This window comes from Rhinatrema bivittatum, chromosome 8, assembly GCF_901001135.1.
Source record: "Rhinatrema bivittatum chromosome 8, aRhiBiv1.1, whole genome shotgun sequence".
Taxonomy (NCBI): Eukaryota; Metazoa; Chordata; class Amphibia; order Gymnophiona; family Rhinatrematidae; genus Rhinatrema; species Rhinatrema bivittatum.
In genome coordinates, this window is record NC_042622.1 from 229,018,406 (window position 1) to 229,040,123 (window position 21,718).

At 43.0% G+C, this 21,718-nt stretch overlaps 1 protein-coding gene across 7 annotated transcripts in view; it reads right to left on the reverse strand.

Moving 5' to 3' along the window:
* Positions 1-200: 200 nt before the first annotated feature.
* IZUMO4 (IZUMO family member 4) overlaps positions 201-21,718 on the reverse strand; it is a 61,495-nt gene continuing 39,977 nt past the window's right edge. For 2 of the 7 annotated variants that reach the window (XM_029613923.1, XM_029613920.1), the window contains 2 exons: positions 17,561-17,607; positions 359-454 (listed from right to left, as the gene is read on the reverse strand). In XM_029613923.1, the coding sequence (XP_029469783.1) occupies positions 17,601-17,607 (7 nt within the window). In that variant the 3' untranslated portion in view covers positions 359-454; positions 17,561-17,600. Of the gene's footprint in view, positions 455-685; positions 768-17,560; positions 17,608-21,718 lie in introns of those variants that run through there. The other 5 variants (XM_029613919.1, XM_029613917.1, XM_029613918.1 and 2 more) reach the window with 4 other exon arrangements.

Consider the following 21,718-nt stretch of genomic DNA (forward strand, 5'->3'; position numbering starts at 1 on the left):
ACCAAATAGCTTAAAAACTTCTATCTCACTTCTGCTCATGGTGGAGCACAAAGTAAAACTATTAAACGATATAAAAAGCTACCCTCGCTACAGCAGCCGGTAATTGAAAGGCACATACAGGCTTTTTAAAGTATTACTGTTCATGCACCTGGCATCCAATCCATGATTAGTGTTTTCAGGAATTCAAAAGTAACAATGGATTAGTGAACTATCAAACCTTTATTTGAGGGAAGGGAATTTAAAAAGAAATGTTTGTCTCAAATATTGGATAAGATCTAAGAGTCCATAAGGCAGGTTATAGACAGGCAAACTTTCTGTGGGATGAAAAGTTAGATGTTGCTTCATTTAATGAAGGTAGTGTGGAGGGTAAAGGCAGCTCAGTATGAGGATTTTCCTTTCTGTAAGAGAACATAACTGCTGGGCATCCATGGCACATACCGGGGTGATTTCTTCCCTGGAAAAAGAAACAGAAATTGAGCAATCCCTTAAGATAACCAGCAGGACATCCTATAGAATGCAACCATCTCCAGAACCACTTCCAGTGCTGTCCTTGGAGGATCACCGCTTATTAGCAGCAGATGTCCATCTCTTTTCCTTCTCCACCCCACCAGTCTTCTCAGGATAAGTCTTGCACTTCTCCCACTCAGTCAGTCCAGCATTTTTGACTTGATTCATTGAGCCGGTGCATGGGTCATGTGTGGCACTTGAAAAGTTCTTTCCCTTGTGCTGTAAAATTCTTTCCAAACTTACCAGAGAGATCTGAAAACCTTTTAAGATATGAGAATGAAATAGAAAGTAGGTTTAGTTGGATACTAATTTACAAAATAAAATTCTCTATTTTTGCAAAATTTCCATACAGTCTTGCCTAGGTGAAGGGAACTTGTAGAGAGATGAGGAAAACTGTGTTTCTGGATACCGGAAGGCAGTATAGGCTATGTCTAAAAGAAGGGCCTTTGCTGCTTGAGAAGGGGCTAAACCAAAGCACAGCTAATACAGAATTTAGCCTTTTGGAACTGTACTTTTTCCATATCTCAGTGGTTGGCCTGGTCTGGCATGGCCGATGGCTGCTAAGAATTAATTTTATCCCAGGACAAGCAGGATGATAGTCCTCACATATGGGTGATACCACTGGACGGAGCCCTATCATGGAAACCTATTCTGTCAAAGTTTCTAGAAAGCTTTGACTGACACTGGCACACTGAGTGCACTGAGCATGCCATGATCCCTGTGTCCACAGGGGTCTCCCTTCAGTCTTCTTTTTTCCGCGCTGCAGTTAGCATCGCTTTCAGGAGCTCTGTGAGAAATTTCTCACAACTTTTCCTCACGGAAACACTTGAAGTTTTACTTCACAAATAATTTTTCCCTACACAAGTCTCCCTTCACGTACATTTAATCGACGCTCGGTGAGTACTATGCCCTGTTTTTCGGTCAGTTCCTGTCACCTCACTAACTGTTTCCCCGGCTTACCAACCGAATTGTGGCCTCCCTTTTCCCTATGTTTTCATCCTCAGTTAGCCCCACAAAGCCTGCGAGTGTCGTCCTGCAATCCTCCACCGGGTTATTGGGGCTAGAGGGATAGGGACATCCACAGTTACCATTGCCGCCAGGGCCGCTGTCGAGGTCATCAATGCTCTCATCCTATCCATTCCTCCATCGATTCCCTCAGTGCATTCGTTGCGGTCGATGCCCCCCATCGGTACCGTTTGTGCCTCCATCCATACCTCCATCGATGCCCCCTTCAGTTCCATCAATGCCCGCATCGATTCTGTCAGTGCCATCGAAGACACTGATCCCTTCATGAATTCCGACGACACCCACGTCCACGCCGTCGACGGCCACATTTATGCCCGGGTCGACTTCGTCCAATCCATCGATAGCACTGTCTATTCCATGCCACCGATGCCCACTTCATTTCCATTGGTGCCATCGTTGATTCCATTGGTGCCAGCGTCGATTCCACCAATGATATCAATGACTCATCAATGCCTTCAATACCCTCGATGCCGCCTTCAATGCCGCCATCGATACCGTCAATACTACCGGAGCACTTAAACACAATGCCCTCGACTAAACAAAATGCTCCATACTTCGGGTTCTTAACCAAAGCCCCGTATCATCCTAGGGCATTAGACAGTGCCAGGAAGAGTGCAGGCATGGTGACAGTCCATCACCGCTTGCCATCTGAACAGCGAGGTCATCCACCTCAGCGCTGGGGAAAGACCGGGCCGAGCACAGTGGCAATCATCGTCACCGGCACGGTGACCATACGCCACCGATGCAAACCAGGACATCGGTGGCATCTTACTCGGTGCTGGAGAATGACCGGGCCGAGCACTGAGGGAGACATCGCTACTGCCACTGTCGCTGTTCCGCACATCGGTGGCAATTCCTCGGTGCTGGAGAATGACCGGGCTGAGCTCTGAGGGATAGTTATTCCGCACCGGCGTCAATGTCCATTGAGCCAGTTGCAAAGCGGGCCCGGGTTTATAAATCCTGTGCTCCTCTGCACCTGAGGCACCGAGGCGTTCCCCACTGACACTGGTGCCGGGTACTGAGCCAGCACAAATTAATGTGGAAGTGCCAGTAACGCCTAGCCTGTCTCCTCTGTAGCTGCGCTACCAATCCAGCTTTCAGAGTTGAGCTGGATGTTTACATCCCTCAGGTTGTCCTCGATGCCTCCCGGACTCCACGAAGCCATCGATATTCACAGACTTGTCCTTCTGCGATCCACCACAAAGGACGGTAAGTACTCTAATCCCGCTTCAGCAACAATCCCATTGAGACCTGGTCACTAAATCGGGCCACCCGGTTTTGATAGGTTCTAGGTCTAATTCTCCTCCAAGAATCGTTTTAGTGTCACATATCTCTATTGCCAGCTATGTTTGACACAACACCAAGAGAACCTCTCTACCAATAATTTGGGATTGCATCGAGAGATCCTCCCGTTGCCAGCAACGGGACTCCGTACTCGATAATACTCTGGCTTCTGGTTCCTAATTACGGCCCAAAGTCCCAGATCCATTAGCTGATCTGCTAGACACACGATCCAGCAGACACTGCCTCAATTGCAAGCCCACCTCAAGACTGGTGACAGCTCTCGACGTTTTCTTGCACAGCAGACAGAGATGAGGGTAAGACTTTTACCGCTCATGCTCCCGCGGGAGTCCAGCTGATATCCAGATTACGTCAGCTCCGCCAATTGGACAGCCTCCTGGTCTCTCAACCTTGCTAGATATCAGAGCAGCCATCCCACTTAGTACCAGGGCTTGCGGTACAGTCCCCCAGATGCTACAAGGGGGGGGGGGAGTTTTAATCCCACTATTCCTTCTTTCAACAGAAAGCAGATGCTCTCCGCCCATCCTGGTCCTCAGAAATGTCAACAACTTTCTTAAGAAGGGACAGGTAAAATGGTATATCTTGTCACCGTGCTTCCCTTACCCCAGTAAGTGGGTTGCCTCTTTCCTCTAATCTTTCTATGTGCTTCATAGTGAGTCAACAACATTCCAATGCCAAGTTCTGCCATTTGCACTAGCTTTGACAACTTGTGTATTTCACCAAATGCCTAGCAGTCACTGCTGTTTCTCTACGGAGCAAAACATCATTTACGCTTTTCCTTGCATGGACAACTGCCTAACAGGAGTCAATCCAAGCAAGGAGCTCTAAATTCTCCACGACTCACTATAAATCTACTACCTGGTATTTCTGTTTCACTACCATAAATCCCATATGGAGCAGTTCTGGACACTACAGTCGCAGCGAACTTCCTGCCCAACAACCGCGCAGGCATCCTGTCAAATTCCTACACATCTCTGCACGCATGCAACATTGCCTCAGCCCCTCAATTCTTTCATTGATGAGCCACGGGGTTTTTTCACTATCCACTTCACTCATATGCCCAGATTGGCTATGAGTAAGATTCAGTGGATTTTCAAATAGTGGCTTTAAGCTGTTCAACTGCTTTTGACCCTGATCCATATTACCGATCTAGAACAAAATCCTCAGATGGTCCTGGTCACAGTCGCATTTACTTAGGGTTGAATTGTTTGAATCCATATCTTCCCAACCCAATATAGGTCTATTCTGCTCCATACAGAGTTTCCAATCAACTTCCTGGAGCTTCAAGCCATGAGTTATGCCTTTTATGCCTTAAAATACTGCCTCTGCAACACACCTTGCTGCAAGCAGACAGACAACAGAGTGGCAATCTGGTAATACAACACACAAGCACACACAACCTCTTAGCTGCTCTGCCAGGAAGCTGCGCAGCTCTAGCCTTTGGCCCTTGCACACTCCATGCTTTCCTGGGCCACTTATCTAACAGACTTACCGAACGCACTAGCAGACCACCTCCATAGATCTGTCCATCCTCTCGAATGGTCTCTAACTACATGTGTAGCGAGCAAAATCTTCGATCACTGAGGTCAACCGACCTTGCCCTCTGCGTCCGAATTGAACCATACGACGGACAGATTCTCCTCCCTACACATGTCTGAATATGTTCCCACGGATGCCTTTGCTCGCTCTGCAATAAAGGCCTCTTATGTGTGTCTCTTTCTATGCCTCTCATAGCCAAAACTCCCATTATGCTACAACAGGACGGGGTTCACTGTTTCTCAGACCCACATCCTGACCGCAACAAGTATGCTTTCCCATACTTCTCAACCTATCATTCCAGTAACCAATTCGCCTTATCACAGGTCAGTCTCCATCACTGATGTGACTATACCAGTACCTGAGAACAACAGCCTTCCACACATAAATCTTATCATTCAAAATGGCATGATTTACCACATGACGCATACAAAAGGGTATTCCCTGTACATACCAGGATCAGTCCAGATAGTGGGTTGTGTCTCCTACACCACTCCTTTTCTCTTACGCTTTCTAACATACCCTCGGATTCTGGTCCCCAGACATCCTCCAGATGGGTACACTTCAGTTCCAATTCGGCGTACCACTTGGGAGTGGGGATGACTGATTAACGGTTCAACCCCTTCTGAGTCAGCTTACCATGGGTTATCCACTGCTTAAGCTGCCTCTATGTTCACTGATTATGGAATGGGGCCTACATTTAGTGCTTACAAGACTCGTACGTTCCCCGTTCGAATCTTTGCATTCCTATAACCTTTAACAGTCTGACATGGGAACTTCTTTCCCTCGTAGCCATCACTTCTGCTAACAGGGTCAGTGAGTTACATACCCTTGTTGCATACTCACCCGACCCTGTGTTCCTCCGTGACTGAGTAGTCCTATGTACTCACCCTCATCATCTTCTTTAGGAAGACGCAGCCTTTTCACCTTACTCAGAATATACTCTGCCCACTTTTTCCCAACGCCTCTCTCTCACCAGGGTGAGAGAGTTTTCCACTCCTTGGACTGTAAGAGTGCACTTGCATTCTATCTAGACCGCACTACACTCCATAGGAATTACACCTAACTCTTTCGTTCTTTGACAAAAGACAAGATGCGAGTTCAAGTGGACAAACACTCTCTCCAACTGACTAGCAGACTGTATTGAATTCTGCTATGATGCACCAGGCCCTCCTCTCTAGGGGTGAGTGCAGGCACATTCTATAACGGCCATGACAACATCAGTACCACACTATCGTTCAGTACCAATTGCCGACAACTGCTAGGATGTGACATGGAGTTATCTTCACACATTCACAACCCCCTACTACTTATCAATGAAAGTCTGTCAAGACTCTGCCTTTGGCCAACCTGTCTTGAAAAGCTTTCTTCCACTATAGTCCCCAACAACTTCCACAACCACCTGCTGTGATTTCAGGCTGCCTCATTATTGCCAATAGCACCCCAATTATTGTGCCTCTGCACGAGTTGTCTGCTATTGGCCTGTTGTAATGTGAGTCAGCCTGTAGCTTGCTATTCATCCATATGTGAGGATTACCATCCTGCTTGTCCTGGGATAAAGCAAAATTGCTTACCTGTAATAGGTGTTATGCCAGGACAGCAGGATATAGTCCTCATGAAACCCACCCGCCACCCTTCTGAGTTGAGTCCGCATACATTTCTTATTTTATTTTATGTTTCACTCGCACGTTTTGCTACAAATGAGACTGAAGGGAGATCCCTGTGGACACAGGGATCATGGCATGCTCAGTGCACTCAGCGTGCCAGTGTCAGTCAAAGCTTTCTAGAAACTTTGACAGAAAAGTTTTCCGTGATAGGGCTCCGTCCAGTGTCGTCACCCATATGTGAGGACTACATCCTGCTGTCCTGGGATAACACCTATTACAGGTAAGCAATTTTGCTTTCTCCATGGATAAGCCCAACAAACAGCCACACAAAATGGGCATTATCATCAAACAATACCAAGTTGAGCCATTTTCTCTTAAAGCCCAGAAGGTTCCATTTTTTATTTCTGCGCATATGTGGCTCTTCTCACACTAGCATTCCTGTATGCGAGTCTCCTCAGTCTATTTATGCTCGCTTATTGAATGGTTGGGAAATCTCTTCTCTCTCAACACCACTGCAAATTTTCAAAATGTCTTCAGATGATATGGGGAAAAAGTCCAGTCAAAACCTGTAAACAGCAAAGACGTAACATGTCCATGTTTGATTTACATTTTATTTGCCTTGGACCAGGTTATGATTCCATTAACTGTGGCCTCTGCAGATGTATGTCCTCAAGGGTGCTGGTTTACTATGACCTCTGGTTAAAGTATGAGCATCCAGTATCATTGAAGTAGAGTAGATTTGAAACTAATTTAAATACAGCTCTGATGTGAAAGAGCAAGTAATCAACAGAGGAAAAAGAAACAGCACCATGGCACTGAAGCTGAGACATGCTTGTGCCCAAGAGGCAAACAGCACTGAACTTTTGACATCAGCAAGTCAGAGCCAGGAACCATCTGCACTGAAGAGATACGGTGCAGACCCATGAGAAGTTAAAAATAAAATAAAGCACTGAACTGTCAGAGCAGAAACTGCTGAGAATTATCGGTGCATGAAAACTAAACACAAATGTGCCTGTACACTGCCTGATTCATCTTCATTACTGAGCTCTTCCTCAAGTAGGAAGAAAGCATACAAAAAAGACAAAATATAGAGAATGTCAATTAGTATGTCTTCACTTCTACGCTGGAGCCTCAGAGTCAAAGAAACTTAATATGCTCCAAATGCTCCAAAACGCCTCAGCCAGGATTCTGACTAAGACCAACAAAAGAGAACATATTACACCCATCCTGAAGAACTTACACTGGCTCCCAATTAAGTTTAGAATCACTTACAAAGTGTTGACTATCATACACAACTCCATTCACAACCTCATCCCAATGGACCTCAATATACCTTTTTGATTACACATACCATCCAGACCGGTAAGAACAGCCTATAGAGACTCTCTCCTCGCTCCACCCATCAAAACGTCTCTAAACAAACGTGCTCTATCCACAGCGGGCCCTGCAGAATGGAACTCTTTACCTCCAGAACTCAGGCAAGAACAATGCCCGATCACTTTCAAAAAGAGACTCAAAACTTGGTTATTCGAGCAAGCATTTAATTAATACCAACTAATTACTCTTACCTTACGTCACCATTCTTCAGACTCTCCACTAAATTACCGATCAGATTATGTAGTAGATTAACACTCCAACTCTACATTCCTTCATCACTAATAGATGATCCATAGTCCGTTTACTATATTAACCTATTTCACACCCAGAGATATAGCCTAACTCTCAAAAGAACCGCAATATTATTATTATTTTATACGTTATGATGGTGTTACCCTGTTCACTCTTATCCTAGTTTTATTCCCCTGTTTTAATGTAATCGCATTCTTACATGCTTGTTATTGTTATAATGTAAACCGAAATGATATGTAGCTTGCTACATGAATTGCGGTATATTAAAATGTTAAATAAATAGTCCAGTCATGCTACCATAGCTTCCAGTAAAGAAATGTCATGCCTTCATACAGAAATTATAGGTGGACTTTGTAAATACTTAGATGAAGGAAGTGCCTCAGCAACAGAAATCTTCCATTCAACTCATACTAGAAAAGTTGAGAACATCTACAAGCAAGACTCCCACTTGCCTCTTGAGAGAAGGAAGAAGAATGCAATGTAAAAAAAGACATAAATCAGAAACAGATTCTTAGGTCCAGATTATATCTGACACGTCATGTATTTCTTATGAATTGCTATTAATACAATCAAATGCCATCACTAGATCCACCATCAGACTCCACATCAGAACCCAGCAGTTTAACACCACCAGAAGACTCCACATACCCAAACTTTCTTCAGAAAATGTCATAAGTGATACCGTCTAGCTTAGAAGAGAATCCAGAAGAAATAATTTACTAGAGGTCTTCAGATTCATACAACTTCTGAAACAACAAAAAGTACTACCAATGCATGATGCTGAAATGAAGGTCCAAAATAAACTATGAAAAACACCTTTCACCAGATCACCTGTAGCAAAAAAATTTTGATGTAAAATACAGGATTCAAAAGTGTCCAGGACATGAATCGTGCAATTCACTCATGATTCTATTGTTGTGGAGTCTACAATGAAAAAAGCTAAAAAGACTGAAACTTATTCAAACTCACCCTCAGGAAAGGATCCGAGGATTCCGGATACAATTAGAAAAGGGTATATCAAGATGCTAGTTTGCAACTCAGGATTGGTACACATCAAATACAAATGATTCAGTATCTTTATAATAACTTTGAGAAACTACAAGAAAATAAAAAGCATGCCAGATGAAGAGCATAGCTATGGGAATCGGGCCTTAGAGATGATGTCCATAAAAATCTGGTAGACACACCTTGTACATAAGGGATAAGGGGAAAGAAACAGTTGAAGGGGAAAGAAACAGTTGAAGCAATAAAGAACCAGAATACTGCTCTTCAGGCCCTAACTTCCGAGCAATACAGACAAGAACCTTCTACGCGGTCATCCTTCTGCTTACAAAGGAGCAGATACGATTCCATACTATACATTTAGGCAGTGGCCAATAATAGATGCAACATCAGCCGCAAGCCAAACAACAAAATCATACCAGATCTCAACAAAGGCAAGGTAGTCAGCCTCCCCCGAGATCCACTCTGTCCTTCATGACTCCAAGCCTGCATTCCAACAAAACCCATTTCCAGACCTAGAGGTGAGGGAGAGACTGTGCTTTTTTTTTTTTCAAGAAGTATTAGATAACATCAAATGGATTTTGAAAATAGAGTACGTTCTAAACATCAAAAACTTGCCCTGATTTACCATCTGCATTCAAAAGATCAGCTAACAAAACTATAGGAGTAGCAATCACTTCTTTATACCATAATGATTCAACCAGTTCCCCCATTTCAAAGAGGAACATGTTTCTATTCCAAATACTTGCTAATTCCAAAGAAATCAGGTGATCTATGACCAATACTAGATCTCAGAGATTTAAACATATATCTAAAATAAATAAATAAATAAAAGTTCAAGATGAATTCAATAAATACAATACGACCATTGCTACAAAAAGAATACTGGTTAACATCTCTGGACCTGAAAGATGCCTATGCACACATTCCCATCAACATAGCTCATCAAATGTTTCTAAGCAGGGACAGCTCAAGACAATCTGCCACCTGAGGCAAGGGATGAGATGGCATCTGCCACTCCCCCAAGGTGCAACATAAATCAAATTACTAAGAGGGCCAGGAAAGGAGGGGGTTCCCCTGGAGACTGCCCTTTCAGTGATTTGCAATGCTAGGGAAGGGGATAAAGCCATGGGGTCAATTTTCTTGGAGGAGTAGAGATAAAATGTCAATGATAACATTTCTAGGGAACTGGTAAACCTACCACACTTCCAGAAATCCCGATTGCTACTCTCTCACAGCAAGTGCAAGGGTATTAGGTGCCCCAGGCAAACCTTATACCACCACCCCCTTCCCTGCACACAATTAAAATGTATACATACATTTTAAAGCATCTTACTAATCACTTCCTTAACCCAAAAAGGGAGATTTTACATGAAAAAAGACATTCAAACTACAGTCTTCTCAGATGAAAATATCACTTATAACATGTATATTATATTTGCATGCACTGCTGTGGTGCCAACCAGAAAGTCCTGCAAAAAATACTTGGAACCCATATGGAATTAGGCCTACTGTAAATAGTGGTGGGTGTAGGTTAGGCCCTCAGATAGTCATGAGAAAACTAAATTACAATATAGTAAACCTCCCATACCAAAACGGCACTAAATGCCAGCATTCAAACAGTAGCAACCCTACCTATAAAAATCTAACATTGCAAATAATTCAACAGGTCCTACAACACCAATACATCTCCTATTAGGAAAACAAAACAAGTCAGGCTGCTATAGATCCTTACACACAAACTATAAGCTAGCAAAATACTTCACCTCGGTCAAACATGCAGAACATAGACCCTCGCTAAATAGAATAAACAGACTATAAAGTATAAATAGAAACAGGCAGACAAAAACTGAACTGGAAAACGCAACAGTGGGGGAAAAAAAAAAGAAATCACTATTTGTTAAACACCAGTATAAAACATCAGCCATACTAATAAAAAGAATATATGTCAAATCAACTGAATAGAATAATATTCAGTAATTAAAAATTCATACAAAGAATTTACCAAACACCACTAAAATATTTCAAAACAGCAGACATCAAATAAATTTCCAATTATTTAAAACTAATAAGGATAAAAAAAATCCTACTCTCTTCATACATGGGAACTTTTGATTTCTAGCCACTCTGAGATGGTCCTGGATTCATAGGGAAGTGGAAGGTGCACAAACTTTTTCCTCTTTTTCTTATACACACACTCTAAAACATGTTCATTCTCTCTCACACACACACTCTAAAACACATGTTGATTCACATACACACTCCCTCACACACAAATACTCATTCACTGACTCCCCCCTCGTACATACACAAGCACTGTTTCCTGCTCAGTGGCTCCATCTTCCTCACACTCAGTGGTGCTCTCTCCCTCGCACATATAGTCACACACTCCCACACATACACACACATTCTCTCATGCTCAGTGGATCTCTCCCCATATAGACACACACATACACTCACTGGTGATCTCTCCCACATACACACACAGGTATTCTCTCAAACTTACTAGCTATAAGAACATAAGAAAATGCCATACTGGGTCAGACCAAGGGTCCATCAAGCCCAGCATCCTGTTTCCAACAGTGGCCAATCCAGGCCATAAGAACCTGGCAAGTACCCAAAAACTAAGACTATTCCATGTTACCATTGCTAATAGCAGTGGCTATTAGGGATGTGCAGAGCAAAATTTTATGTTCATATTTTTTATGTCCGAAAGGGGGTCCCACTTGCGGCCAATATGGACATAAAAAAAATCCAATGAGTTGGGTATATGTACATATGTGCAAAAAAAAAATTTAAACCCCCTCACCCTCCTTAATCCCCCCCCCAGACTTACCACAACTCCCTGGTGATGGAGCGAGGAGTGAGGATGCCATTTCTGCAATCCTTGGCGAGAAGCATGTGACGTCGGTGGCACGTCGAGTGACGCGGCGTCACGTGATTCCTGGCTCGTTCGCGCCGGACGGCTCGTTCGGCCCAAAAAGAACTTTTGGCCAGCTTGGGGGGGTCAGGAGGCCCCCCCAAGCTGGCCAAAAGTTCTTTTTGGGCCGAACGAGCCGTCCGGCGCGAACTTGCCGGGAATCACGTGGCGCCGCGTCACTCAGACGCGGCGTCACGTGATTCCCGGCAAGTTCGCGCCGGACGGCTCGTTCGGCCCAAAAAGAACTTTTGGCCAGCTTGAGGGGGTCAGGAGGCCCCCCCCAAGCTGGCCAAAAGTTCTTTTTGGGCCGAACGAGCCGTCCGGCGCGAACTTGCCGGGAATCACGTGACGTCGGCGTCACGTGATTCCCGGCTCGTTCGCGCCGGACGGCTCGTTCGGCCCAAAAAGAACTTTTGGCCAGCTTGAGGGGGTCAGGAGGCCCCCCCAAGCTGGCCAAAAGTTCTTTTTGGGCCGAACGAGCCGTCCGGCGCGAACGAGCCGGGAATCACGTGACGCCGGCGTCACTCGACGTGCCGCCGACGTCACATGCTTCTCGCCAAGGATTGCAGAAATGGCGTCCTCACTCCTCGCTCCATCACCAGGGAGTTGTGGTAAGTCGGGGGGGGGGGGGATTAAGGAGGGTGAGGGGGTTTATATTTTTATTTTGGCTCAACAATCGCGATTTCCCACATATCGAACATATCTATGTTCGATATGTGGGAAATCTGATCGTTTATGTCGAATCAATTTTTTAAGTAAAAAAAAAATATGAGTTGCGTTTTACTAATGCGGTCAATCCGAATGCACACCCCTAGTGGCTATTCTCTAAATGAACTTAATAGCAGGTAATGGACTTCTCCTCCAAGAACTTATCCAATCCTTTTTTAAACACAGCTATACTAACTGCACTAACCACATCCTCTGGCAACAAATTCCAGAGTTTAATGGTGTGTTGAGTAAAAAAGAACTTCCTCCGATTAGTTTTAAATGTGCCCCATGCTAACTTCATGGAGTGCCCCCTAGTCTTTCTATTATCCGAAAGAGTAAATAACCGATTCACATCTACCTGTTCTAGACCTCTCATAATTTTAAACATCTCTATCATATCCCCCCTCAGCCGTCTCTTCTCCAAGCTGAAAAGTCCTAACCTCTTTAGTCTTTCCTCATAGGGGAGCTTTTCCATTCCCCTTATCATTTTGGTAGCCCTTCTCTGTACCTTCTCCATCGCAATTATATCTTTTTTGAGATGCGGCGACCAGAATTGTACACAGTATTCAAGGTGCGGTCTCACCATGGAGCGATACAGAGGCATTATGACATTTTCCATTTTATTCACCATTCCCTTTCTAATAATTCCCAACATTCTGTTTGCTTTTTGGACTGCCGCAGCACACTGAACCAACGATTTTAATGTGTTATCCACTATGACACCTAGATCTCTTGCTTGGGTTGTAGCACCTAATATGGAACCCAACATTGTGTAATTATAGCATGGGTTATTTTTCCCTATATGCATCACCTTGCACTTATCCACATTAAATTTCATCTGCCATTTGGATGCCCAATTTTCCAGTCTCACAAGGTCTTCCTGCAATTTATCACAATCTGCTTGTGATTTAACTACTCTGAACAATTTTGTGTCATCTGCAAATTTGATTATCTCACTCGTCGTATTTCTTCCAATACAGATCCCTGAGGCACTCCACTGTCCACTCCCTTCCACTGAGAAAAGTGTCCATTTAATCCTACTCTTTCCTGTCTTTTAGCCAGTTTGCAATCCACGAAAGGACATCGCCACCTATCCCAAGACTTTTTACTTTTCCTAGAAGCCTCTCATGAGGAACTTTGTCAAATGCCGTCTGAAAATCCAAGTATACTACATCTACCGGTTCAACTTTATCCACATGTTTATTAACTCCTTCAAAAAAGTGAAGCAGATTTGTGAGGCAAGACTTACCTTGGGTAAAGCCATGCTGACTTTGTTCCATTAAAACATGTCTTTCTATATGTTCTGTGATTTTGATGTTTAGAACACTTTCCACTATTTTTCTTGGCACTGAAGTCAGGCTAACCAGTCTGTAGTTTCCCGGATCGCCCCTGGAGCCCTTTTTAAATATTGGGGTTACATTTGCTATCCTCCAGTCTTCAGGTACAATGGATGATTTTAATGATAGGTTACAAATTTTACTAATAGGTCTGAAATTTCATTTTTTAGTTCCTTCAGAACTCTGGGGTGTATACCATCCGGTCCAGGTGATTTACTGCTCTTCAGTTTGTCAATCAGGCCTACCACATCTTCTAGGTTCACTGTGATTTGATTCAGTCCATCTGAATCATTACCCATGAAAACCTTCTCCATTACGGGTACCTCCCCAACATCCTCTTCAGTAAACACCGAAGCAAAGAAATCATTTAATCTTTCCATGATGGCCTTATCTTCTCTAAGTGCCCCTTTAACCCCTCGATCATCTAACGGTCCAACTGACTCCCTCACAGGCTTTCTGCTTTGGATATATTTTAAAAAGTTTCTACTGTGAGTTTTTGCCTCTACAGCCAACTTCTTTTCAAATTCTCTCTTAGCCTGTCTTACCAATGTTTTACATTTAACTTGCCAACGTTTATGCTTTATCCTATTTTCTTCTGTTGGTTCCTTCTTCCAATTTTTGAATGAAGATCTTTTGGCTAAAATAGCTTCTTTCACCTCCCCTTTTAACCATGCCGGTAATCGTTTTGCCTTCTTTCCACCTTTCTTAATGTGTGGAATACATCTAGAGTAGACTGTGCTTCTAGAATGGTATTTTTTAACAATGACCACGGCTCTTGGACATTTTTTACTTTTGTAGCTGCTCCTTTCAGTTTTTTTCTAACAATTTTTCTCATTTTATCAAAGTTTCCCTTTTGAAAGTTTAGCACGAGAGCCTTGGATTTGCACACTGTTCCTCTTCCAGTCATTAAATCAAATTTGATCATATTATGATCACTATTGCCAAGCGGCCCCACCACCGTTACCTCTCTCACCAAGTCCTGTGCTCCACTGAGAATTAGATCTAAAATTGCTCCCTCTCTCGTCGGTTCCTGAACCAATTGCTCCATAAAGTTATCATTTATTCCATCCAGGAACGTTCTCTCTAGCGTGTCCCGATGATACATTTACCCAGTCAATATTGGGGTAATTGAAGTCTCCCATTATTACTGCACTACCAATTTGGTTAGCTTCCCTAATTTCTCTTACCATTTCACTGTCCGTCTCACCATCTTGACCAGGTGGACAGTAGTATACCCCTATCACTATAGTCTTCCCCGACACACAAGGGATTTCTACCCATAAAGATTCAATTTTGTATTTAGTCTCATGCAGGATGTTTATCCTGTTGGACTCTATGCCATCCCGGACATAAAGCGCCACACCTCCTCCCGAGTGCTCCTCTCTGTCATTGCGATATAATTTGTACCCTGGTATAGCACTGTCCTATTGGTTATCCTCTTTCCACCATGTCTCTGAGATGCCAATTAAGTCTATGTCATCATTTACTGCTATACATTCTAATTCTCCCATCTTACTTCTTAGACTTCTGGCATTAGCATACAAACATTTCAAAGTTTGTTTTTTGTTTGTATTTTCATTCTGCTTTTTAATTGATAGGGATAAGTTAGAATTTTTTAGCTCAGGTGAGTTTTTAGTTACAGGCACTTGGACTACTTTTCTAATTATTGGAACCTCACTGTCAGGATGCCCTAATTCTAATGCATCAGTTGTATCCTTTAAAGATACCTCTTTCCGAACCATGCGCTGCTGAGCGACTGTCGGCTTTCCCCTTTGTTCTAGTTTAAAAGCTGCTCTATCTCCTTTTTAAAGGTTAGCGCCAGCAGTCTGGTTCCACCCTGGTTAAGGTGGAGCCCATCCCTTCGGAAGAGACTCCCCCTTCCCCAAAAGGTTCCCCAGTTCTTAACAAAACTGAATCCCTCTTCCTTGCACCATCGTCTCATCCATGCATTGAGACTCCGGAGCTCTGCCTGCCTCTGGTGACCTGCGCGTGGAACAGGGAGCATTTCAGAGAATGCTACCCTGGAGGTTCTGGATTTAAGCTTTCTACCTAAAAGCCTAAATTTGGCTTCCAGAACCTCCCTCCCACATTTTCCTATGTCGTTGGTGCCCACATGTTCCACGACAGCCGGCTCCTCCCCAGCACTGTCTAAAATCTTACCTAGGTGACGTGTGAGGTCTGCCACCTTTGCACCAGGTAGGCATGTTACCAGGCGATCCTCATGCCCACCAGCCACCCAGCTATCTACATTCCTAATAATCGAATCGCCAACTATGACGGCCGACCTAACCCTTCCCTCCTGGGCAGTAGGCCTTGGGGAGATATCCTCGGTGCGAAAGGTCAATGCATCACCTGGAGAGCAGGTCCTTGCTACAGGATCCTTTCCTGCTGCACCTGGTTGGTGCTCTCCCATCATGAGACCCTCTTCCTCCAAGGCAGCACCAGGGCTGCCAGTCTGAAGTTGGGACTTGACTACTATGTCCCTGAAGGTCTCATCTATATACCTCTCTGTCTGCCTCAGCTCCTTCAGGTCTGCCACTCTAGCCTCCAGAGATCGGACTCGTTCTCTGAGAGCCAGGAGCTCTTTGCATCGCATGCACATGTACAACTTCTCACCGGTGGGTAAAAAATCATACATATGACACTCTTTGCAAAAGACTGGGAAGACCCCCCCTTGCTGCTGGACTGCTGCTTTCATCTCAATTTTGATCAGTTCCTAGTTAAGTTTTAGGTTGCTATGGGAGTAGGAATGTGTCTAACGTCCTTTAAATGTATTAGTGAATTCACTATGTGTCTGGTAGTGGCCTACCGGGGTCTGATCGAATTCTCAATAAAGTTTTTGTTGATTTTTTTTTTTTTGTGAAAGTGGCACCTGCCTTTAAATTAAGGGATGAGCTAGGGTTGGGAAATACAAACAGTCTAACTTCAGTTAGTCAGCCAGAGTGACTCACTGCTCTCTTGATTAACAAATGTTGGTCCCTATTCAAACCCAATCACACTACCTCAACACCTTTCCATGGTGAGTAACTCAACTGAACTATTCAACTTTTTTACTTGGGTGTACACTGCTCCTAGCTTATTTCTAGCTTCTGGCTACTTTTTGGGGGTTTGTTTGTTTTTTTGTGGGGTTTTTTTTTTCAATACAAACACTCAGTTCTGCATACTTTCAAAAATAAACACACTAAATAATATTCCCAAATAGTTAACTTTGGTCTTTTTTAAAAGTATTAGGGCAATGTCCCAAGCAAAAACTTACTGATTCCTTTCAGCCACCAGCAAGGTGATCCTCTCCTCTCACTGTTCCCACACCCACACAGGCATTCTCTTATGCTAAGTGGCTCTCTCTCACACATACACACAGGCATCCTCTCTCCCTCAAACACACAGTCAATCACACTCAGTGGTTCTCTTTCTCACACACACAGACTCCCTCTTTCTCTCTCATACACACACATTCAAAGTCTCTCCCTCACTTATGGGCCTTTTCTGCAGCTGCCCTGTCGAGTTTTTTCTTTTGCTGCTGGGCTGGCCTCACTGAAGATGCACGAGTGGGGGTAGGAGGCCATGTCAGACAAGATGTGCCACCGCGGGAAGGCCGCATTAGTAACGACGCACTGGGGAAGGGATGTCTCACTAAAGATGTGCCAGAGGGGTGGCGCTATTGAAGCTGCACTGCCACAGATTGAAACTGTGCCACTAGCCCACCAAGGATTCTTTCTTCTGCTTGTCGGAGGGGGAACTCCATGGGCAGGAGTATTTTGGGGGTAATTTTTGCTGCCTCAAAATTTTGCCACCTGAGACCACTATCTCACCCTGCCTCATGTTAGAACTGCCCCTGTTTCTAATGTTCAACCTGGAAGATCAACATTACCAGAACAGGTTATTGCCCTTCAATCCCACAGCGGTACCCCGAACATTCACCAAATGCCTAGCAGTGGTAGCAGCTCACCTGAGGAAACAAAATGTTATGGTATTTCCATACTTACACAACTGGCTGATATCGAGCATATCCTCCAAGGATTCCATTTATCTACTGATTAAAAAAAAAAAAAAAAAAATACACTAAAGTTTCCTCCTGAGTTATGAAAAATCCACACTCAGACCAAAACATCATTTAGAGTTAATAGGAACTAAGCTGAATATGATCAAAGTGAACAAATTAATCAGCAGAAGATGTGAAAGTGAGGAAATGGATAACAGGAAATACATGAGACTTATTGGAACATATGGCATTGACAGTGATGTTAACAGCAATGGCATGATGAAAGATGAGGCATACAAAATGGTATCTGAAAAGCAAATGGAATCAGATTATACAACCATTAAGTTAAAAAAAAATCCAATTGAACAAAGTAAGAAATCACTCACATGGTGGACAATCAAGAAAAACCTGTTATGTGGTCAGAACTTTCACCCACCAATTATACAGACTGTAGTGACAACAGATGCATCTCATCAGGGATGAGGAGTGCACCTCAACAATATCTGTACAGAAGAAATATGATCACAAGTCTAAATTTCATCTCAACCTGCAATTGAGAGCAATGTTCAATGTATTGAAGGCAGTAAAATCTTGACCAAACAAAAAAAATAAAATAAAAAAACAGGGAGGGACAGGATCCTATCTACTCTGCAAAGAGTCCATAAATATTTGGAACTGGGCAACCAAATGGAAAATGCAGATCTCGGCAGTCTACATACCAGGAAAAAACATAAGAACCAACAGATTGAGCCATCAGTTGCAATCATATGAATGATCTCTACATACTACACAATCTTTTCAGAGCTTGGGGCACATCAAGCTTAGACCAATCACAAACTACAAAATTATTTTTCAAAAAGGCCATTACAGGATGCAATAGCAAAAGATACCATAGAATGAAAGAATGCTTTGTGCTTTCCCATCAATTCTGCTAATAGCAAAGACGATGTTGAAATTGACAGAGAACAAGGGGGAAAAGATCCTATTAGCCTCCTATTGGCCTCGGCAGAGTTGGTTTGCTTTCTTGATCAGAATGGCGCTGGATGCACTCATAAGGTTACCGATAACTCTGAACCTATTGTCTCAATACCAGAGGATGGTCTTGCATCCCAGTCTCCAGTTTCTCACTAACAGGCCGATACAGTAAGAATCGCGGGAGAGCTGCCTCTCCTGGGCATCCGATTCTGTATTTAAATGAGGTTGCACTAACAAGGAGGCGCTAGGGACCATAGCGCATCCCTGGCATCTCCTTATTAGCGTAGAGGTGGCTGTTAGCGGGTTCTGTCAACCGGCGCTCAATTTTACCGGCATCTGTTTCCAAACCTGCTGACAGCCATGGGTTAGGAAACTGATGCCGGTAAAATTGAACATCCATTTTTCTAATCTGCTGTCAGGTGGGGCAGATTATATATTTTTTTTTTTTATTGTTGGTTCCTCCAACTTAATATCGCTAGGATATTAAGTCGGAGGGAGTACAGAAAAGCTTTTCTGTATACTTTTCTGGGCTGCTCAGAAATTAACGCCTGCCCTTAGGAAGTTTTTTGGATGCGAGTAGAATTTCAAGTACTCTTTGTAGATGAAGGTGCTTGATTATGTTGCATTCAATATCCATGCCATCAATCAGGTCGATACAGCATGTGATTGGGCGTGCAGTTTCGACATGCGTCTATTACCCCTTATACTGTAAGGGGTTTAGCGAGTCAAAAATGCACAGCCAAACCCCCACCCCCTCCCAAAATGGCAGGCGTTAATTTCTGAGTGTAAAATGGCCGCACATTTTACTTTCAGTAGGAGTAGCCTAGTGGTTAGAGCAGGAGGCTAGGACCCAGGTTAACCAGGGTTCAAATCCTGCTGTTGCTCCTTGTGACCTTGGGCAAGTCGCTTTACCCTCTGTTGCCTCAGGTACAAAATTACAGGGTCATTTATGAAATTGCATTATGGCATTTTTGCATGCGTTAAGGCAACCTAGCTTGATGTTACCCAGGTAGAGAGTCCATCAAGCTAGGTTGAGAGAACACTGTACAAATCTTATTGCTGTGTGAGTTTCCTCACTCCGAAGGACATCAAATCTTCACAAGCATGTATTGTTCTGTTCGTACGTCTCTCTGCATGTAAAAGTGGCCCCTAACTACTACCTAAACCTCTCCTTGAGTTACTAGGTGGGCATCCTATAGAGATATAAATAGTCAGTCTCTCTCTCTCTCTCTCCCTCTCAGTAATGTTAGCGAAGCACTAACATAGTGCACATTACGATAATTAGGCTATTATCATAAAACACGTCCCTTTTCCTATCGATGTATCGCATGCGCTATTTATAGCAGATTGATAAATCTAGGCCTTAGCTTGTAAATCTTGTGGGGCTAGGGAAATACCTGTAAGTACCTGAATGTAATCCGCTTTGATGTACACTTTGAAGTGCTGAAAAGCGGAATATAAAAAAATAAATAAAATAGCCTCATCAACATGCATTTGCATGTGATGAGCGCTATTAGTTTTCAGGGGGGTTGGGGTTTTTGACGTGCTAAACTCCTTACAGTATAAGGGGTAATAGACCCGTGTCAAACGTGCGACTGCGTGCTAAATGGTGCGCTCGGCCGAGTGCACCGTATTGTATTGACCTGATTGATGGCATGGATATTGAATGCAACATAATCAATCACCTGCATCTACAAAGACTATGTGAAATTCTACTTGCACCCAAAAAACTTGCCACAAGAAGGTCATATCACTTCAAATGGAAAAGATTCACTAATTGGTGCTTTAATAAAGGAGAACAGCTTACAATTGTTCAACACGGAAAGTACTCCAGTACTTACTTCACTTTATGGATTCTGGACTAAAAATGAATTCCATCAGAGTACATTTGAGCACAATAGCAGCTTTTCACAATACAGTTAAATTGAACTTTAACTCATAACATTTTTTATTCTGGGATAAAGTTTTTCAAATTTTGGAACAAATAATTTTATGTAAGCCTGTTTTGTGGTTAAAAAGCTATTGTTAGGTTCCATCTCATGGACTTTGGGGTTATCTAATGGACAAATGATTTACTCAAATAGCGATAAAATGCAATATTTAGCTGCTATTATTAACTTAGCAGGTGAAATATCTTCAAGCCGTTACACTCTGGTAATAACATGATTGCACTCATGCAATCTGAATGTATTCTTATTATTCATACCTCTAGGAAAGTGTCCAAGGAGTAGGTGCAAGCTTGAAGAGACTTTTTCTTCTGCCCTTGGATATGAGAGAGAGACTCCAAACTGTACAATATTCAGTAAACTAGTTTGTATTATGACAATATGCTTAGGTGTGGCTCTGGATCAGTGTGAAAGTGTGTGTATGGGTGTCTTTGTACTTGTCTTATATAGCTACTGAGGTAAATTTTGGTACCTCTGGTTAAATAAGATGCAGCATTGTTGGATTAGTTATTCCTTAAAGGCATTAATTATACTCTGCTTATATGTCATCTCTTTATTTATTATATTTGTTTTCTTAAAGGCAGATCTACAATGAAGCATCTCTATAAAGTTTGAAAAAAAAATTGTTGAAGGAAAACCAATTTCCCAACAGCTATTAGTAGCTAGATTTATCAAAGGACTGTACAACCATAAAACTATTACTAAAAAGAACAGCACCTGAATGGGGCTTTAAATATTGTGTATGCAGTTGCTGAAACTGCCATATGAACCAATGGCTATGGAAAACTTTATTTCTGATAGCAGTTACATCAGCCAGAAGAGTAAGTGAATTGCAAACATATTCCAAAACAAAGAACTCCTCAGAACTCATCAAATTTCTTCCCAAGACAGTATACACAATTATACGTAAAACAAGAAAGACTACTACTGATATTCGTTCCCCAACTCACAGAAAACAGTTGCAGAACAAGCATTACATACCCTGGACTGCAGAAGAGCCCTTTTGTTCTAATTGGACAGAAACCAAGTTCAGAAAGTCAATCCAGCTATTCATATCCTATGACATAACTAGAAAAGGTTCAGCAGACCAGAACCACACATTATCAAGATGGCTCTCAAATTGCTATGCAGCCATTGCCTTGCAAATCCCACACGCAATAAGAGTGCATCAAGTTCAAGCAATAGCCACAGCAATGGCAACATCAAAACTCTGCCTCAATCCAAGGTATCTGTAAGGCAGC